General features: G+C 37.3%; 1 protein-coding gene across 1 annotated transcript; it reads right to left on the bottom strand.

The window, feature by feature from the left end:
- Nucleotides 1-1,552: 1,552 nt before the first annotated feature.
- LOC122411411 (G-quartet DNA-binding protein TGP1-like) lies at nt 1,553-3,301 on the bottom strand. Its single transcript, XM_043420161.1, has one exon. The coding sequence runs from the start codon at nt 3,299-3,301 to the stop codon at nt 1,553-1,555; it is 1,749 nt and encodes a 582-aa protein (XP_043276096.1).
- Between the last annotated feature and the right edge of the window lie 18,048 nt (nt 3,302-21,349).

Raw genomic sequence — 21,349 nt, 5'->3', positions numbered from 1 at the left:
AAGAATTTAGCCTTTTTCAATTTAATTGTCATTCCGTGTTGTTGCAGTCGTTCTAGTAGTTCGTCTAAATGTCTCATGTGTTCGTCAAAATTAGAGGAAATGCACAGTAGATCATCAACAAAATTTATTACATTATCTCCCAACCCATGGAGAATAATGTCTAATGCTCTCAGTAATGCGGCGGTACTTGTTTTCAGCCCAAATGGTGTTACTGTAAATTCATAAACTTTTCCCCTATATCGAAATGCAGTATACTTCATTGAATCTGGATGAAGAGGGATCTGCCAAAAACTGTTTGTTAAGTCTAGCGTTGTCATAACCTTTGCCGAATGACATTTTTGGAATATTTCCTCCATATTTGGTACTGACTCATGGTCGTTTGCCATAACCTGATTTAACTTTCTAGCGTCTAAACAAAGTCTAACTGTACCATCTTTTTTAATTACCGGGATTATCGGATTAATCCACGGACTATTCGATCTCTGTATTATTCCAAAATCTAGTAGCTTTTCTATTTCTTTATCTACTTTTTCCCTATGCATTAGAGGAACCTCGTAAGCGTGTGCAACTATTGGCTTATCCGTTGTGATATCTAATCGATGTTCATAAACTGAAATTCTACCTGTTATTTTACGAAAGACTTCCCTTCTATTCCAAATTACTTCTTTATGTGCTTGCTTTTGTTCTAATGAGAGCTCAGTTTGTTCCACGATCTCATTAATCTCTTCCAGAGTTATTTCCTCATCACTCCTATTATCAAAAATCAAGTTTTGGATTGGCTCACAAATTTTCTCAATATTTCTCTTTTCAAATTTCAAATTTTGCTCCGGCTTAAAATTCTCTTCTTCTTCTATTTCTTTAACTTTCTCTTCAAAAACAATTTCTCGTAAAAAATTCTCTTTTTCTGTAGTCCCAATCGTGGGTACTACATCAATAATTTCATTATACTTCACCTGGAGAGACATTGCTCCCAGGTCAATTAAACTTTTAAGTGGTTGCAAAGAATCTACTCCAAGCAACACATCCCTAATCAAGCCGGGCACTATCAAAAATTTTATGTAGGTTTTAATTTTTCCAATTTCAGTCATTGCCATTATTTGATTGTTTACTCTCATTAATTTCCCTTTTATTGCTCCTTTCACCGTCACTCCCGTGACAGGCAAAAGTGGACAATCCTTTAAAATCTCCCTATTCTCCAAATAAAATTCCTCAGAGATCGTGGTAACTCTAGAACCTGAATCTACTAATGCTGTAACCTGAATCCCTTCTATTTTAGCATAAATCTCTGGACACTCTATAATTGGCAAAGCTTCTTCATTTATTCCTTCTTCCATTAAAAATTCCCTAGTATCCGTAAAAATCGTATTTATTGCCACCTTTATATCCTGAATTCCGTTTTTCGGTTTGTTTACATCTCTTATTTTGTGGAGGTCCTCCGATAAACCATCCTGAGATTCTTTCTTTTTAATCTTCTTCTTTTTCTCCGTTGTACCTCGTTCGTTCCCTTTATCCATTTTTCCTTGTTTATCATCATTAAGCACGGGTACAACGTCTATTCGTTTCCCGCCCGAGATGTCGACGGTTGAGGCTCTTGGTGGACCTCGATCGCTTGAATTTCTGGCCGTTGTCGTTCGTTGGTTTGACGATGGTCGTTCGGATTATTCGGCGGCCGGTATCCTCCATTGTTCTGTTGCGGTCTCCAATTAGGGTTTTGATTTTGTCGGTTATATCCGTTCTGCTGATTATTATTTCCATTATTGCGATTTTGTTGAGGATATCCATTGTTTGGCCGCTGGTTATAATTTTGTTGATAATTGCCATTATTGGGCCTCTGATTGTAATTTTGCTGGTAATTGCGGTTCTGTTGATTGTTCCAGCCATTGTTGTTGTTATAACCTCCATTGGGTCGGTTATTTTGGTTCCAGTTTGGATTTCCCCGGTTGAAATTGTTCTGGAATCCACCCTGGTTATTCCAGTTGTTATTTTGAGGCATTCGGAATGGCCTTTGCTCGTTTTTGTTTTGATTTGGATTCGTCGAGGTTTCTTTTTCTTTTTTCGAGTTTATCGGTCCATGCCGATCGATCTTTCCCAAGAATTCGATCAATTGTTCCAATGTTTTGAATCCACGGCTTATTATAGTTGCCTGAATCTCATCCGTATAATGCTGCGAGAGTGATGCAATTATGTCTTCATCGCTTGGAGGAGGGATGAGATCCTTCGCGGCTCCGAAAATGTTGATCGTATACTCCACTTTCGATGTTTTGTTATCCCTATCAGAGTAATGTCCGAATTCGAGGTCTTTTCTCACTTTTCTCTGGACGTCGGTGCTCCAGAAACGCTCAACGAATTTCTTTTCCACTTCCTCGAAATCCTCTACACGATCCTCTATGAGAACCCACCACTCCTTTGCGGCTTTCTCTAGACATTGTCCCAGTAAATATTTCATTTCGGTAATCGTGGGGTTTGTTACCTCACAGTACCTCCGAAACTCCTTAATGAACTTCATCGGTCTTTTCCTTTCCGATCCATCGTACGTGGGAGGTTTAATTTTTATCTTGTTTGGATGCATGTCCATTGGCAGCATCGTCCGAATCCTATCTGTTTTCTCTTCGGGCTCATATTTTTCCTCGTCGTTCTCAGATTCGTCATCTGAAACTACTTTACTGGGCTTTGGAACGATCCGAGTGCTCTCCGTGTTTGGACTATGAATTTTGTCCTTCGATTCAAGATTCTCCACCCTTTTCTTGATTGCGCTGACATCAAGTTGTATTTGAGCCACACTAACCTCAATAACGGCACTTTTCGACTCATTTTCCTGAACTATTTTTGTTAAACCCGTTACGTGACGTTTAATTGGGTCATATATTCTGTGAACGTCACTAGCGATTGTAGCTTGCAGAGTCTTGAATTTTTCCGTAAATTCAGACCTCAAATCGCTAGTGGCCTGATTATTTCGTGCAATCTCGTTAGCCATGCTCTGTACTTGTGTTTTCATTTCTTTCATTGCGTCGATTAGGCTCATCAATAGCTCATGATTTAATTCTGCGAATTCAATTTTTCCTTTATTCGATTTAGGGGTTTCAAATTCCTCCATTCTAATTTCTTCATTTTGATCTTTATTATCATCGTCAAATTTCTCTTGCTGTTCAAATCCGAAATTCCCACGAGATTCATTAAAAATGTTCCCCGCCCCTGGAGGAGGAACTGAAGTGGTTAAATCGACATTTTGTGCCATTCGCTCATCGGGATTTTGGAACCCGGAATCTCTCGCTGTTTCGTCTCTATCGGTCTTCTCTGCCATTTTGACGTAATTAATTAATTTCATTCAACAAATCTCACGCTCGTTTGCAATACCTGTCCCTGTTCGGGCGCCAGTTGTAACGTAACGCTCTCGCCGACCCGGCCTGAACGCCGCCACGCGTCGGTTCGAGCTACCTTATTTTTAAAGGAGCAGGTATGAACGAGACGAGAGACAAAAATTATGTTGATAAGATAACAAAATGAATTTATTAGACAATACTATTGTGTTTTTACAAAATGATACGCGTTTTTACAAAATGATACGCGTTTTTAATTTTAATTATGTTTTTACAAAATGATAGCGAAAATGACGCGTTTTTAATTTTAATCTTTTTTTTTTGTCCGCGTTGTTTAACCAAGTCAGGCGAGAGAAGACTCGAAAGACCCGGAAAAACGGAGCGTTTTACTGTGTGAAATTTCGATTGAATTTTCAAATTTGTTTTTGTTTTTTGTTTATACAATAAAGAACGCTTTAAGGTTTATCGTGTCCCTGCTTATTCTATTGCCTCTCCTTTCCGCTTGCATGAAATTTTTCAGGCAAAAAAAAAAACAAACAAAAAATAATGAAATTCGCAACGCTACTAATTGACAACCGATGTCCTGTAATCCTAACCGCTTGAGCCTGAGTCCTTACGCTTGGTAGCAATTCAAGAGTGTTGTACGCTTTTTGTTTTTACAATTTTTTTCAATTTGTGATCGCTAGGATGCTATACAAACTCTAGTCTTACCGCTGCCTCTTGAATTAATGCTTTTATCCGCTTGTTATTTGTTTCTACTCGTTATAATTGGTTCGGACAATTTTTCTTGACTTTAGAGTCGTACAATGGACTATAGATTCTTAAATTATTGAATTCTAACGCTAATCAATTCGTTCGACCCAACCAAATCGGATAAATTATGAAACAATTTTGAATTTAATAATAATTAATCATAAAATCATTTATTTACCGCCTCTATTCTCAATACACCCAAAAATGCTAGGTGGAAAGTTTGTGCTTGACCACGGGCCTCAAACGTCGCCGAATGGCGCCAATGCTCAAAAACACAAGACAGGTTAGGATGTGAACCCCAGACCACGGGCTCGATACGTCGCCGAGTCTCGCCAATGTCCTGAGCATTCACTAGGTTAGGTAATTTTGCCCACGGACCACGGGATCGATACGTCACCGAGTCTCACCAATGCCCCGTGCAGCAAAATTCGGAAATTATAGGTTATGTGGAATGGACCCTGGACTACGGGATCGATACGTCGCCGAGTCTCACCAATACCCCAGGCATCCAAAGGAATAATAGGAGAAAGGATTTTAGGTTATATCAGAATAGAGTGTATTTTGCTATTTGATGTTAGGAGAGCTCTTCTAGGAGATCCGAGTTGGTTCTAGAGGTAGGGTGAACTGCCTTTCGAATGAGCCGTGCACCGACTCTTATACCCCGTTCCCCACTCTAAATTCTCTCAAACGCCGAATTTCTCTGTTTCGGACGCGTTCTGCGCATTCTTTTGTAACGGGCCTCTCTATTGGCTCGCTGCCATATTTCGCGCCTTGCCATTGGCTGATCGCTATTTTGCCCGATGCGCCGAATTCCGCTTTGATCAATTTTCAGCTTACCGTGACTTTAAAATAATGAAATTACAATGTCAATTGTTGTTGCTTAATTATTTGAATGATTTGGCTCCATTGTTTCATTTAATATCTTTTAATTTAATTTAATTTGAAAAATCACAAAAAGTCACGTTCGGGTTCCTATAGCCCATGAACGCTTAGCCCCGCGCATGCGCTGTGATCAAGCATCTCGCTCTATTTAAAATAACCCAAATTTTCTACAAGCTTTAATCTTTCCTTTATTTTTCTTTGATAGCGGCTATTTTTCCCGACATTTTGAGCCTAATTACGCTCATATTGATAAATAAAAAGCTTGAAAACAATTAGAATAAAGAAATTATGATTTAGTTTGATTTCTTTTCAAGTGGCGCTGTTCGGAGCGTTGCCCGCCGGCTCGCTCGGGCCTTTGTGCCAGTCGCCAATATGGCCGCCGGTTGGGACGCACGCCCGTCATCGCGCCGCGATGTTTTTCGCACGCGTAGTATCAAATCGTTCGAGCAGGCTCGGGCCTCCACGCGAGTGTTACGTCTCAATATTGACCAAATTGAAAAATGTACTATCCAAGTTACATGCAGTATAAAAATGTATGATATCAATTGGAGGCCAAATTTTCATTGATAATTTGGAATATTTATCGAACAGATCGGAAACTTTAATTGAAAAATTGACGTTTTATGCATAGGAGCCACTAATCATTCATGATAATTTTTTTCAAGAAAAAAGTTCATGAAGAAAAAGTCATAACGGAAGTTACGTGCAGAACTAAAATGTATTATATCAATTCCACGCCAAGTATTTATCAGTTATTCGAAATATTATCTTCGGCGACAAATGAGCGTTGAGAATCCTCGTCGGGCTCAGAACGTTTTATCAAAATTACAAAAAAAATAATGGAAATAAAAAATCGCAGAAGCTTTCTTTCGAATAATAAGAACGATGTCAACCCATGTCTTTTTAACCAGACCATACTAAAATCGTTAAAAATTCACATGAAAGTCATTCGTTACTTCAACATGGTACAAACTTTAAAGAATCGATTCCCCTCCGACTTTCAGGATCCTCTGGTATTATTCACAACATTCAACTTCGATTGGATCGGTACAAATTATGTTCAAATACGTCTTAAACGTACTTGTCCGGCCCATCACTTTTTATTCAAATTGCTCATTCGAAAACAAATCAGGGCTGTTCTGTAATCACAAATATAATAAAATGGATAGAAATAAAAATAATATCTCCAAGTAATTTGAACTTGATTGTTCTCAGGTTCGCATAGCAATATCCACTTCTCATTTCCTTCAGCGAACACATACCATTCGGTAAGAACCAATGAAAATGAGAAATAATCAGGCACATTACAAGAAATTTTCGAACCTACTCAGCCATGAAATGTTTTTTTTTCGATAGTCACGTACACATTTTGATAAATATCACTAGTCGAGTACGACACGTGCGATTCCTGGAATTTTGAGAAATATGATTTTGTTGTGAATTATGACTCCACATAATATAAATAGATTAATCAACTTTATCTTTCATTTTCGTTTCATTTTGACAAGAGCGATTCGGAGGAAAATTATTTTCTCGGGAATTACTGTTCCTTAATATTAACACATGGATTAAATTCGTTTTTGATTTGTTTTCGAATGAGCAATTTGAATAAAAAGTGATGGGCCGGACAAGTACGTTTAAGACGTATTTGAACATAATTTGTACCGATCCAATCGAAGTTGAATGTTGTGAATAATACCAGACGATCCTGAAAGTCGGAGGGGAATCGATTCTTTAAAGTTTGTACCATGTTGAAGTAACGAATGACTTTCATGTGAATTTTTAACGATTTTAGTATGGTCTGGTTAAAAAGACATGGGTTGACATCGTTCTTATTATTCGAAAGAAAGCTTCTGCGATTTTTTATTTTCATTATTTTTTTTGTAATTTTGATAAAACGTTCTGAGCCCGACGAGGATTCTCAACGCTCATTTGTCGCCGAAGATAATATTTCGAATAACTGATAAATACTTGGCGTCGAATTGATATAATACATTTTAGTTCTGCACGTAACTTCCGTTATGACTTTTTCTTCATGAACTTTTTTCTTGAAAAAAATTATCAAGAATGATTAGTGGCTCCTATGCATAAAACGTCAATTTTTCAATTAAAGTTTCCGATCTGTTCGATAAATATTCCAAATTATCAATGAAAATTTGGCCTCCAATTGATATCATACATTTTTATACTGCATGTAACTTGGATAGTACATTTTTCAATTTGGTCAATATTTATGAATTTTTTTGAAAATTTTTTATTTTTCTTTACAGAATTTTTTTCGATTGTTCTTCATTTTTGTTGAATTTTTTTGAACTTTTCAATTTTTCGTTTATTCTTTCTATAGAATTTTTTTCCTGGTTTATGATTTTCGGCTTATAACGTTGGTGTCCACGAAATAAGATCCATTTTTCGTCAAAATTGTACTGGAAATATTTCGTCACAGGTCTGTCCTTGGACTTTGCCGATTTTTTCCCTTGTACTCTAATATGTTTCGTCTATTTGGAACCCAAGAGCATGGAGAAAAGCGTGTTGCAGGTCGAGATATGATTTTCGGTTAATAACGTTGGTTTCCACAAAAAACAACAAATTTCTCGTCAACATTGTACAGAAAATATTCCGTTACAGATCTGTCCATGGATTTGGGCGATTTTTTTCCTTCTACTCTAATATGCTATGCTTATTGGGAACCCAAGAGAACGGTAGAAAGCTGGTTGGGGGCCGAGATATGATTTTCGGCTTATAACGTTGGTTTCCACGAAAAAGGACTTATTTTTCGTCAAAATTTTACTGAAAATATTTCGGCACAGGTTTGTTCTTGGACTTCGGTGATTTTTTCCCTTGTCTCCTAATATATTTTGTCTATTAGGAACCCAAGAGCACGGTGAAAAGCGCGTTGGAGGCCGAGATATGATTTTGGCTTGTAACTTTGGTTTCCACGAAAAAAGACCGATTTTTCGTCAAAATTGTACTGGAAATATTTCGGCACCAGTTTGTTCTTGCACGTTGGTGATTTTCCCCCTTATTTTCTAATATGTTTTGTGTATTAGGAACCCAAGAGCGTGAAGAAATGCGTCTCGTGGGCTGTAATATGATTTTCGGCTTGTAACATTGGTTTCCGCGAAAAAGATCTATTTTTCGTCCAAATTGTACTGGAAATATTTCGTCACCGGTCTGTCCTTGGCCTTTGGTGATTTTTTCCAAGTCTTCATACCAAGAAAGAATTGACGTAAAAATTTCCTTAATAGAACAGATTTTATTTATCCCTTCTCTTCAAAATTCAAATGAAAGATAGATCAAATTCAAGACACGAAAAATCCAACAGATTTGCCAACTTTAAATGTTGCTTTTGCATTCTGAATCTAGAGATTTCGTCTCATCCAAAACGTGCCCTCGATGAAATACATTTCCAAAGTTTGCAAGTGGCCGCTGAGGTCCAATTATCCACAGTTTGATAGTTGCTGAAAAAAAGTACCCGAAAACTTCTAACATTTATTATGCCAGAACTCAAAGCAGCAAAAAAAACTAAGCGAACTTTATTCAACAGAGCAACAGAATTCAAAAACGTTTAAGGTACCTGCATTGGTTTCGGAGGAAAACCATTTCAGGCCAATTTAGAAATGAATTTAGAAATTCGAAAACTCAGAATGGAATAGAAAAAGGAAAATTGAAGTATTTAGAAAAGCTGAAGACTTTTGTGATGAATTTTCTAGATTACATGATACGGTTGGAGTAAATGATTTGTATGATTGGCACACATGCTGCAACACAGAAATATCAACGTTTAGAAGTATTCGCTGTATATCAGTCATACAAACTTCAATACTATTGGAAAAGAAACACTTAAAACCTTGCTGAACCAAGTTCCATTACATATTACCATAATCAAAGATAAGGGGTGATCCGTAGCATATATATTTATCCACAGAAATTTCAGAGTTCGCAGGTATCTGCTGCGGTTCAATGTATCTGCGCAATGAGCTTCGAAGACAGCAATTTCAAATCTATCCATAAATGTGCAACTGAAGACTTTTATAATCTATTTTATACTTCATATATATGTTACGGTTAGAGTCAAAATGTAAAATGAATGGCACAGTATATAAATTGTATAGTTTGCAGATTTTCGCTGTATTTCAATGATCTGAATCTACAGCATTATAATGAAAAGTTGTCAAAAGTCATGATGTTGCATTAAAATGACATAGCGCACATTGCATTCAGAAATTCTGTAAGTATCTGGGGATGTTGGTAGGCTTTATATTTGATCACATCCAAAACTGAGTAACTGTAGACTTATCGGAATGAATTTTTTTTCTAATAATTCCATATTTGTAGTTTGCAAAGTGGAAATACTCAACATGCATTTCATTCCATAAGTTTTGTTATCAAAATTTGTGTTTGCACACCGCATTCCGAAGATACGACTTTTCATATCATCAGCAAAAAAAGCATCCAAAGGCTTTCTGGAACAAGTTTCCAAATTTATCACTCGACAGACCCAATGGGAAAAGAATAATTACCCAGTATACCAAGACCAGAAATTTTTTTGAAAATCTGATTTACAAAATGTGCAATTCAAGATTATGGTTAGAAACCTCTCGAATCATGTTACCACAATCATCATGAAGAACGAGTAGAAAATCATAGGACACATATTAGGCAACGGATTCATAATATGCATCAATCCGCTGCAAACTGATGGGGTGAAAACAAGGATCGGAGAGGGCAGAGCCAAACTGAATATCAAGCAAAATATGGGGATGTTTAAAAATAATGATGACACAAGAAATAAATTAGAAAACATTTATTCAAGTATAGTTTCTAACATCATTCTAACAGCTCCGTGTGTTTTTGTTCTATTTATTCGTATGTATAACCTATTTACACATGATATTGTTACGTCCGGAGGGGACGAACAAAGTTATCGGTTATTTATTGTTTAATTTCGCTGCCACCAACCTACACGGTGTGTAGGATTTTCTGAATACAAGATTGATTTGGTTAAAAGATTGAATGGTCTACTAATGACAATGATAAGAATGATGTTAAGAGATGCCTATGGTCCCGTACGGGCCCCGAAGTAGGTAATTGGTCGCTCGAATGACACAAAAGGGAAACACAAATCGTAAGAGGTTAGATTTATTGGAGAATAAGCGAATGAAGGTTTTCGACGAGAACAGAATTTGGATATGGGACAAAAGATACAAAAAGGGTTTACAATTCAGGTGATCGACGGTACAATTTTGAATCACACGATGAACGGGAGACAATTCTCCCGTCCCGCTCAGCACTCCATAACCGCGCTACGAGTTGACGCGCGGTTCACACGCATACACAAGGTCACACAGTTATGGGAATGAAATAGGAAAATCACATGTTGCGAGATAAGATTAATCAAGTGGCGCACTCAAAAGTCTGCAAGACTCGGCAATAGAACGTTCGTGAGGCAAGGGGCACTGTGTTGCTCACTTCGCGTTTGTTAACGGAATCCAGACTCATGGTTCTCTATGCGGTTAACCGATCCTTCAGGATTTACTACCCCGCCGCGAGCTTGCTGGATTACGGAGTTATCCACGTGGACGACCGAGTGTCGGTTAAGAATCAAACGGAACTGATGTACAAAAATCCTCGCCACGGCGACGGGAGCTCGAAAGCGATCGTCGTGACGGGGTTTGAAGTGCATCTCAGCACTTTAGTCGTTACCGAGGGTATCCATGAGCCACCTTGAAGGTCGCGATCAGGCGATGCCGAATCGGCAGATTCCAAGCGGCCTCTTCGATTTGCGAGGACACGAGGCATCGCATAGTAGCCAAATCAAGAGCGTTATCTAGCAGTTTTAATAAGAGAAATATATTAACGTGGAGAGGAAACGTCGTCAAGTCTCGCGTGAGAAACGCGGGACGTGACAATATATAACCTCGCTACTGACGATATATTCGCACTGGACAATATTTCTCGTACTCTGGTTTAATTGAAGGATTATCTCAGTTAACACTTATTTCCAATCGAACGAAATAATGAAATCTTGAAAAGTTTCGTTTACATATGCATCGCGCATTTTTTATATTCTTTTTCACACACACATCACAGACTACATTTACGCGGCCGCTTTGATACCGGTTTAATATATCACAAATTTTAACAAAATAAATAGTAATATGCACTTCTTTAGATAACGAAAATTATTTTTTTATTTATCCCGCACGCACTTCGTAATGTCGAAACTCTGTTCATACGATCAAAAACTGACACATGGTTTGTACATATATATATACGTAAACCATCAAAACTGACACATGGTATTGTATATATAGACATAGGCAATCAAGAACTTTATTCCGCTGGATCGGTACAGCGAGTGTTGTGACCAATCGCAACTCGCTACTTTTGTCGCCGGGGTACGAGGCTTCCATATCCATAGAAATGGGTTATAGCTGGCATCAAGAGGCCTTTGATGGTGTTCTATACAGACACGGTAAATCCATAAATGGGTTAGTAACTTTTGCATAATCTTGAGCCTGTGCAAAGTTTTTTCTCAGCAATTACGCCACCGATCATACTGGTTTTGGGCGCAATCGAAAGAGAATTTCTTCATTAGTCTCTAGTTAAATTTTCAAAGCCTCAGACGACTTATGAGTTTTGTAATTCAAGAAAATAACTTGTCAATTTTACCCCCACCACCGCGAATCGTTTTATTCAGAGAAAGTATACTCGGCGAGCCTCGGGCCAGCAGACGACAGGGCTGTCAATGTACTTGTCCCGAGACTCTACCGAGTCTCTTGATACCCTGGAGTCGCTGAAGGGATACAGAGTGATATCGACAATCTTGTGGGTGTCATGAAGGTAAAGAAACCATTAACTAATCCTGTAACAGAGTTAAACATAGACAAGCTTTTATATTTATATATATTCATTTTTGACATTTGTTCTAGGTATGGAACATGTTTCCAAAAGGTATGTTCATCGACAATCTTGTTGAAGTCGCTAAACGTGAATTAGCGTGGGAAGTCGATTACACGAGAGAGGCCGAGTGTACCAAGAAATATCGAGAGTTCGTTGCGCCTTATCCTGAATATTTCGTGCCTGCAGTTATCGGTAGGAATAGCAAAGTTACTTTGAAATTTGGCTTCTCAACCTGTCGGTTTTAGTTTAAGAGACTCGGTTTCTTTCATTTCGGAAGAAAAAAGAGAACGCAAGGAAATCTATTTTTCAGATGAACTGTGTTCGAAGCAAGTATTTACAACGGAATTGGTGGAAGGAGTTCCAGTCGACAAATGTGTGGAAATGGATATGGAAACACGGGAGCATATATGCAAATTAATAATGAATCTTTGCCTAAAAGAATTGTTCGTTTTCCGATACATGCAGACCGACCCAAACTGGGCCAACTTTTTTTATAATCCCGAAACTCGACAATTGACGCTTCTTGATTTCGGTGCATGTCGCACTTACGAAAAAGAATTTATGGACAACTATATCGAAATCATAAACGCAGCAAGTAAAAGCGATCGAGATACCGTTTTGAAGCTTTCGAAGGAAATGAAATTTCTCACTGGATATGAATCAAAGGTTTGTATTTTTGAGATTTTTTAAGATTTTTATCTATATAAGTTGAAAGCATAAAACTATTGTAACGAACGTTAAAGAATATGAAACCAGTGGATAATACATTTTAAGTATTGAGACGAACTAGATAACAGCGCATACAACCGTACCGACGGCAATTAGCGATACGCGTATCACTCAAAGAGAGGCGCCAGCGTACGGGCTCGCTTATCGACCCGCGCCACGTAGATCACAAGAAACCCTATTTTCACTCATTCTCATTAAATAAGTCAGTTATCTTTAATGACAAAGGACTGAATTGTATAAGAAACTTTTATGCGAATTAATTAGTGGCAATTTCAGAGCAAATTCATTACAAAACATAAGAACAATTCATGAAACAATTTCAAAACAATCAATTCAAATTCAAATAGATTTCGCGGGTCACTGCGACCAGGCTCGCAAGAGCCAATCAAAAAATTCCGCCAATAGGCGAATTTCTCAAATCTCGAATGAGAAAATTACTCAGTCTCGATTGGCGATTGTGAACTGTCGCACAAGCGCAGTTCATAGAAACAAAAATTTACCATTGGTCAAAATTAAACGACCAATAATAAAGCACACCGAAGATAAAATTGGCCAATTAGAAATTTTAACACAAAAAGCGGGCGAATCAGAAAAACCACGAAGCCCGCCAATTTATTATCATTATCTCGTTGTTGTACCTCACGAGTATAAAAAGGCATCGAGAACTAGTCTCGAAAGCCAGTCTTGCCCTCATCACGCTTGACTCGCTTACGCACGCCGGTCTGAGATTGAGCACCTCAGACCCGCCTACGCAAAATTACCAGCCGATTCTGACTTAGGCACTCAGAATCCGCTTTGCCAAAATTACGCTACCACCGACTCAGTTTGGAAGGGCAGGCCCCATTCGGTTCCGTTTGGGTTCAAGATTTCCACTCTGGGGCACCGATCTGACCAGAAGGGCGGGGACAGTTCGATTCCGTTCTGGACCAAGATTTCTGCCAGATTACCCATCCTTTTCCTGCCGAGAGGGCGGTGACCGTTCGGCTCCGTTCGGTCACAAGATTTTTGGGGGAATCCTTCCTTTCATGCTAGGAGGGCGGGGGCAGTTCGGGTATGTTCTGCCTTAAGATTCCTGGGTGGACTGAATTCCGGTTGATAGGTGCTAACGTTTAAGGCAATCAATTAAGACTCATTTTGCTTTTGTGTAAAATCATAGATTCTAACCGTGCGTGGCGAAAATTCAGTATTTACGAACTTTAATTCTTTTATTTGCGAAATATAATTCTGTAATTGCGAAAGTTAATTCCTCATTTGCGAAAGCTAATTCTTTATTTGCGAAATATAATTCTGTAATTGCGAAAGTTAATTCCTCATTTGCGAAAGCTAATTCTTTATTTGCGAAATATAATTCTGTAATTGCGAAAGTTAAGGCCTCATTTGCGAAGGCTAATTCTTTATTTGCGAAACGTAATTCTTCATTTGAGAAACTTAATTCTTTGTTTGCGAAATTTAATTCCTTATTCGCGAAAGTCAATTCTTTATTTGCGAAACATAATTCTTTATTTGCGAAGCTTAAATCCGTATTTGGGAAAGTTAATTCCTCAATTGCAAAATCACTGTTAACTGCGAAAGTGGTTTTCATTGCGAAACCTACTCGTTTGCGTGCGATCGTTGTTCCCAATTTCAACAGAAAGAAAAATACCAAAAACAATAAGGAAACATCCTTGTGCTTGAACCAAAACTCTCTTTTTTGTAAACGGCTCACAGAAAAACAACAAAAATTATCTTTTTGAATAAAACTATTGATTATTCACAGATCTTTCTTCACACTCTTGTTTTTCTTTCATGCCTGCTCCTTTACTTCATAAGAAGCTCGAATCTACGCGTAGCGGTGTGTTCTGACACATAATCGTACCGTTACAGTATATTAATTTATCCAGAAATTAGAACTATTTTACTTAATATCGAATACGATTCTTTTTTTCGATCAACAAATTGAGATCTCATTACAGTTTAATAGAAATTCGATTTTCAAAAAAACATTTTCAAAATGAATGTGTTTCAGTGTCTCTGTGTAAGTGTCTCGTGCCTGTATTGATAGGCCTTGCTCCTTCGATGGGACAATTCGCTTGTCAAGATCCACCATTGCTTTGTCGCATATTTCCTTCACCCGAGTGACCGTTACCTGCATCTAACAATGAGAAGCCAATTGACAAGAGACACAGGAGTTTTTCAAATTTTCGTCCGATCATACCACGCTCTCTCAGCGGCAATTTAAACCCTCATTGGTCAATCGACAGTGCACAAGCTTCACTGCCAGCTGCTGAGGATTATTACTGTTCTACAAAACGACCTTCGCTTCATACTTATCTCTCAATTCCGTACGATCCAGCAACTTATTTCTTCTCGAGATACGGTTCGAGCTTCAATCAATTTCCACAAATGAGATGCAATGAGAGTCCTGAAAGACGAATGGTCTGCAATTCAGCATAGTTCATCTTCAGTCTGTCTTAGCATTGGCAAAGAAATTATTGACAAAGGAAATTCTTGCGTTTCTTGATGATGAGGCTCAGCAGGTAAGTAACTAACTGAACCACATGGATGTTCTCAAATGAGGAGCACGCTCGAGAAAAATTATATCAACGTTCATAATAATAGAAATTCTTTTTTTCACCTGTCGATTTTTTTTATTTCTTCAATAATCAATATTATCCCAGTTGCTATTGTGTTAAATTAAATACTAAAGAAAATCATCCTACAAAATACATTGATGAAAAAATCATTTAGATAATGAAAAAATTATTCTTCAGGTTTATTTCCTGGGTCAAGTGCAAATATTTCCTTATCGGACATTCAGCGAAACAATGAATTTGGTAATGGTGGCGCTGTTACGAGAGCTGTTGCAAAGTCAACGCGACTTACCACCACCGTTCATCCGGGACGTGCAGGAGTTCGTGAAGAAAAAATATGCATCTCGAGAAAAATTTATATTGTAATAAAGGCAAACAATCTGTGATCGAAGTATTCGTCGAAATCCGTGAAATCACCTCACGGTTCTTTAATGTTGAAAGTATTAATGTCCCATAATAGTCATTATTATTAATATTATAAATATTGTTGGCATTATAACTATATAACGTTCCATCCTACAATCGAATAAATTATATTTCAAACGTGGTGGTAATTGCAGCGTCGAATTAGTGCCTTGCAAGAGATTTTCCATTTGTTGAATCTGAATCAGTATTGAACAATCAGTTCGACTGGAGGCCTCTTCCACAGCTATATATATGTGCGTGTGTGTATTTTCGGTGTTAGCTGCAATGAAAAATATAAAACATTATTTCCGCAGTAGTTCGTGGTTTGTCTTCAATTCATTTTATTTCTCGGTATCTCTTACTCCCTCTCTTTTCCTACTGATTTCTTTTGAGAAAAACGTACTAGGACGTGGATGGCTGAGGATTGAGGATTTCGTCGATTGCTCCGTCTTCTAATTCTTGGATTTCTATGATGAGAGGATTTATTTAGGAGCATGTTTAAGAGGAACTTTTGAAAACAAGACGATTTTGGTATTCTTCAAAGGACTGAAGTAATACCTTTGACTTTTCCTACTGCTAGATCCTACTGCTATTCCAATATTTTATTTCTTCTAGGACATAATATTCCTTACATTTCTATTCATTCCTTTTTTCTCAATTAAAAAAAATAATAGTAATCGCTATAAAACAATAAAAAACAACATATTCATGTGACTCAATTTATTTTTTGAATTTTGCTCCAGCGCATGCGCACATTCTTCATGCGCGCAGCAGCCGCTCGCCATCGCCGCCGCTTTTTTACACATAACCTGAAAATTGTTGAAAATAAAAAATCATCATCTGTTGCAGCAGGAGCCTATTGTGCCACCACCGCTAATTACGGTTCATCACAATTTCAATTAAAGTAAGTATTATAAACGAGTTAAACTCCCATGCATAGAATTAAACATTAATATAATTCTAGAATTAAACCGGAATAATGTGAATAATTGTAACCCGTTTTATTGTTTCAGAATGTATAGATGCTTAAACTGCAGGGCGCCGGTGGTACTCTCATGGGTTTCTCACCACGAGTGCTTCCTCCAACAGCGAAAAATCATGATCGACGTATATGGTTTCATCGATGGGATTCAAGGTAAAAAAATATCTTTGAAATTCTTTATTTTTCTAAGAAACCCCCCCCCCCCCCCCATGCAAATACTCATTCTATTTAATATTTTTTTCATTTTCAGCTAATATTGACAGAGAGCAGGGAAGAGGAGTATGTTTAGCAACCCAAGAGAAGGCCACTGAAGGGCTTTGGAGTTGCGTAGTGGCAGCATTCGAGCATAACCAGGATATGCTCAGAGACACCGCTGATGTTCTGAGCATATCACGGTTGGCCGACTCATGGGCAGAGTTGGACGACGAGCTCCAGAAATATGCAGAGGGCAGCTTGGAGGAATGGAAAGAGGTAAGAAAATCTCTTCACATAATATACTATATTTGCTCATATCTAGGAACGTAGCAGCATTTAGATGTCAAGTATTAAACGAAGTACGATAAATTAATATTTTTAATATTTGCATTGTTTCAGACCATTAAGAATTGGAAAACCAAAACAGTTGCCAAATGGCAAATTTTGGAGCAGGTTCTTCTCCCAACGGACCACCAGCGACTGGATCTTTTCTTCACCGATGCGGAGAAACGTTATGGACTGTTATGGAAATTGAATAAAATATTAACCCATGAAAAAGTAAATTGAATAAATTGTTCATTTTTATAATAGAATGTGTTAAACATTTTATTTCTACTTATTTTCCTGCACGCAATACGGCTTCTTCCCCGCCGCTTCGCAGTCTTCATTTTTGGTGACAGGGTATGGGGCCCCAAGGGTTTAACAATCATCTAATTGAATTACACAATCATTTTACGGATAATTTATATACTAGAAATTACGGTAATTTATATAATAGAAATTTTCTATTTATATATAAGCTTCTCTTAGCCTCGTGGTAAAGTGCTGGGCTGCGGTATCGATGAGCTCGGGTTCAAGACCGGCCCCGATTAAAAATTTTTTTTTTTTAATGAATGAAATAAGAAGGCTCACGTTTTTGCCCCTTCATCGTATAATTTTTTGGGAGTTCCTGGTTCGCTTTGTGTTTTTTTAAATAATTCCTTACGGAACACTGCCATTTCCTCACAGAATTTGTTGTTGCACACATCTCTGCTATGATTGTGAGTGAGCGTAAATTTATTGTCGCTCTCACTCAAAACTCCTTTCCCCAGACAGCCCTTGCAATAGTTTTTGCAGCGGAAATAACTAATTAAAAAAAAGAAATCGTTTTAGAGTTAAATTATTTTCTTGGAGTATGGATGAGTAGAACTCATTCATTGATTGTATATTTATTGTGCAATGAAAAATATTAAGCGTGAGTTCAAAAATGTTAGAAAGAAATTCATAAATTAATAATACTACAATTAAATAATAATAAAATGTCACGGAAAATTACCTCATTACACGCCCATCACTTTTGCAATATCTTTTGTTTCTTTGATATGCATGGCCATCAAAAATGCTCTCAGGCATATTGTACAAACGTTTTGTACTTTCTTCCTGTACGGGAATATTTCGATTTTCTTCACTCATGCTTCAAATTTTTACTTTATTCAACAATTAACTTGGTATGGAGATTAGCAATGAGAAATGGTTGAGCAATGATAAGAAAAGCAGAGCATGCACAGTACAATGACTTGTTGCAGAATAATATTGTAAGGAGAAATAGTTGCAACAATGTATGGTGAACGAAAAACAAAAAATGTCTCTTGTTGGAAGGGATTTTTAAGGGGAGATTTTGAAATGAAATTAAACTCGGTGAGGTTTATTTTTTGCCAAACATACATAAACGTATAAAAATGTAAGTGGTAGGTAATCAAGAGACTCGGTAGAGTCTCGGGACAAGTACATTGACAGCCCTGTCGTCTGCTGGCCCGAGGCTCTCGCCGAGACTATATTATCTCTGAATAAAACGATTCGCGGTGGTGGGGGTAAAATCCACATGTTATTTTGTAGAATAATGAAACTCAGGAGTCATTTCGCAACTTGAAAATCGAAGTTTAAGCCAATTAAGAAATTCTCTTCCGATTGCGCCCAAAATCAGCATGATCGGTGGCGTAATCACTGAGAAAAAACTTTGCACGGACTTAAGATTATGCAAAAGTACCAACACATTTACGCAGTTAACGTATCTATATATGGGTTCAGACCGATCCATACAAGGGCTTCTTGATGCCCATCATAACCAATCACCGGTGAGAATCTATCCGTCTCGACCAATCGCCGATGAGAGAGTTTCTGATAGTCCTCAATGTTTTCTTGTATGTCGTCTGTTAAAAGTGACTGCGATCGTAGCCCCGTGGATCAACGATGCAAGGCTTTAAAATTTCGTTTAAATATAGAACGTTGGGAATAGCAGTGGATATAATGAATTTTATTTCTTTAATAAAAAAAGTTTTTTTAAGTTTAGTATTTATTTTGTTAAAACTTGTGGTATACTAAACCGGTATAAAAGCGGCCGCGTAAATGTAGTCCGTGTTCTGTGTGTGAAAAGGAATATAAAAAATGCGCGATGCATATGTCAACGAAACTTTTCAAGATTTCATTATTTCGTTCGATTGGAAATATGTGTCAACTGAAATAATCCTTCAACTAAACCAGAGTGCGAGGAATATTGTTCAGTGTAAATATATCGTCAGTTGCGTGATTATATATCATGTGTAATAATATAGGTTATATATACGAGTTTCCTATGATAGCTGTGTGGTAACGAACCGGCCGAGGTTTGACGTTACGAAGTGCGGGACAAACGTAACAAACGTTCGCATAGTTAGTGAATAATATAAGTAAGTCAAATCAGTTTATCAAAAATAGGTTTGGAATTTGTGAAGAAAACGTTTGTCAACCTAAAACGTCAAATTTTATTTTTGCGATCTGAAATATTATGGTAGATAAATAATTAATAAAACAAGAACACACGGAACTGGTAGTATGATGTTAGAAACTTCGATCGAATAAATTTTTTCTAATTTATTTCTTGTGTCATCAATATTTTTGAACATTCCCATAATTTGCTTAATATTGAATTTGGCTCTGTCTTCTCCGATCCTTGTTTTCACTCCATCAGTTTGCAGCGGATCGATACATATTATTAATTCTTTGCTTAATATGTATCCGATGAATTTCTACTGCTTCTTCATGCTGATTGTGGTAACATGATTCAAGAGGTTTCTAACCATGGTCTTCAATTGCACATTTTGTACATCAGATTTTCAAAAAAATTTCTGGTCTTGGTACAAGTGTAGTTGTTCTTTTTCAACTTGGTCTGTCGAATGATAAATTTGGAAACTTGTTCCAGAAAGCCTTTGGATGCTTTTATTGCTGTGATATGAAAAGTCATATCTTCCGAATGCGGTGGGAAAACACAAATTTTGACAACAAAACTTATGGAATGACATGTATGTTGAGTATTCCCACTTTGCAAACTGCAAATGTGGAATTATTAGTGAAAAAATTCATTTCGATAACTCTACAGTTGCTCAGTTTTGGATGCGATCAAGTATAATGCCTGCCAACATTCGTGGAAACTTACAGAATTTCTGAATGCGATGTGCGCTATGTCATTTCAATGGAACATCATGACTTGTGACAAGATTTCACTATAAGTCTATAGGTTTGAATCATTGAAATACAGCAACAATCTGCAAACTATAAAAGTTATATACTGTGCCACTCATTTTACTTTTTGACTCTAACTGTAACATATATATCAAGTGAAAAATTCATTATAAAAGTCTTCAGTTGCTCATTTATGGATAGATTTGAAATTGCTATCTTAGAAACTCATTGCGTACATACATTGAATCGCAGCAAATACCTGCGAACTCTGAAATTTCTGTGCATAAATATGTGTGCTAAGTTTACCCCCTATCTTCGATTATGGTAATATGTAATGGAACTTGGTTCGGCAAGTTTTGAAGGGTTTTTTTCAAACAGTATTGAAAATTGTCTGACTGATATACAGCGAATACTTCCAAACTCTGATATTTCTGTGTTGCAGCATGCGTGCCAATCATTCAAATTATTTACTCCAACCGCAGCATGTAATCTGGAAAATTCATCACGAAAGTCTTCAGCTTTTCTGAATTCCTAAATTTTCCTTTTTCTATTCTGTTCTGAGTTTTTTAATTTATAGATTCATTTATAAATGGTCCTGAAATTGTTTTCCTCCAAAACCAATGCAGGTACCTTAAACGTCTTTGAATTCTGTCGCTCTGTTGAATTAAGTGCGCTCAGTTTTTTTTTGCTTCTTTGAGTTCTGGCATAATAAATGTTAGAAGTTTTCCGGTACTTTTTTTCAGCAACTATCAAACTGTAGATAATTGGACCTCAGCGGCCACTTGAAAACTTTGGAAATATATTTCATCGACGGCACATTATCGATGATACGAAAATCTCTAGATTCAGAATGCAAACGCGACATTTAAAACGTCCCATTCCGTTTGATTTGTTGTGTCTTGAATTTATATACATCTTTCACTTGAACTTTGAAGAAAAGGGATCACAAAAATCTGTTCTATTAAAGAAATCTCAACGTCAGATCCTTCTTGGTATGAAGACTTGGAAAAAATCGCCAAGGGCCAAGGACAGACCTGTGACGAAATATTTCCAGTACAATTTTGACGAAAAATAGATCTTTTTTCGCGGAAACCAACGTTATAAGCCGACAATCATATTACAGGCCACGACACGCA

Source organism: Venturia canescens, chromosome 5 (assembly GCF_019457755.1).
Source record: "Venturia canescens isolate UGA chromosome 5, ASM1945775v1, whole genome shotgun sequence".
Taxonomy (NCBI): Eukaryota; Metazoa; Arthropoda; class Insecta; order Hymenoptera; family Ichneumonidae; genus Venturia; species Venturia canescens.
Note: the sequence above shows the minus strand (reverse complement) of the source record. Positions and strands in the feature narration are given on the sequence as shown.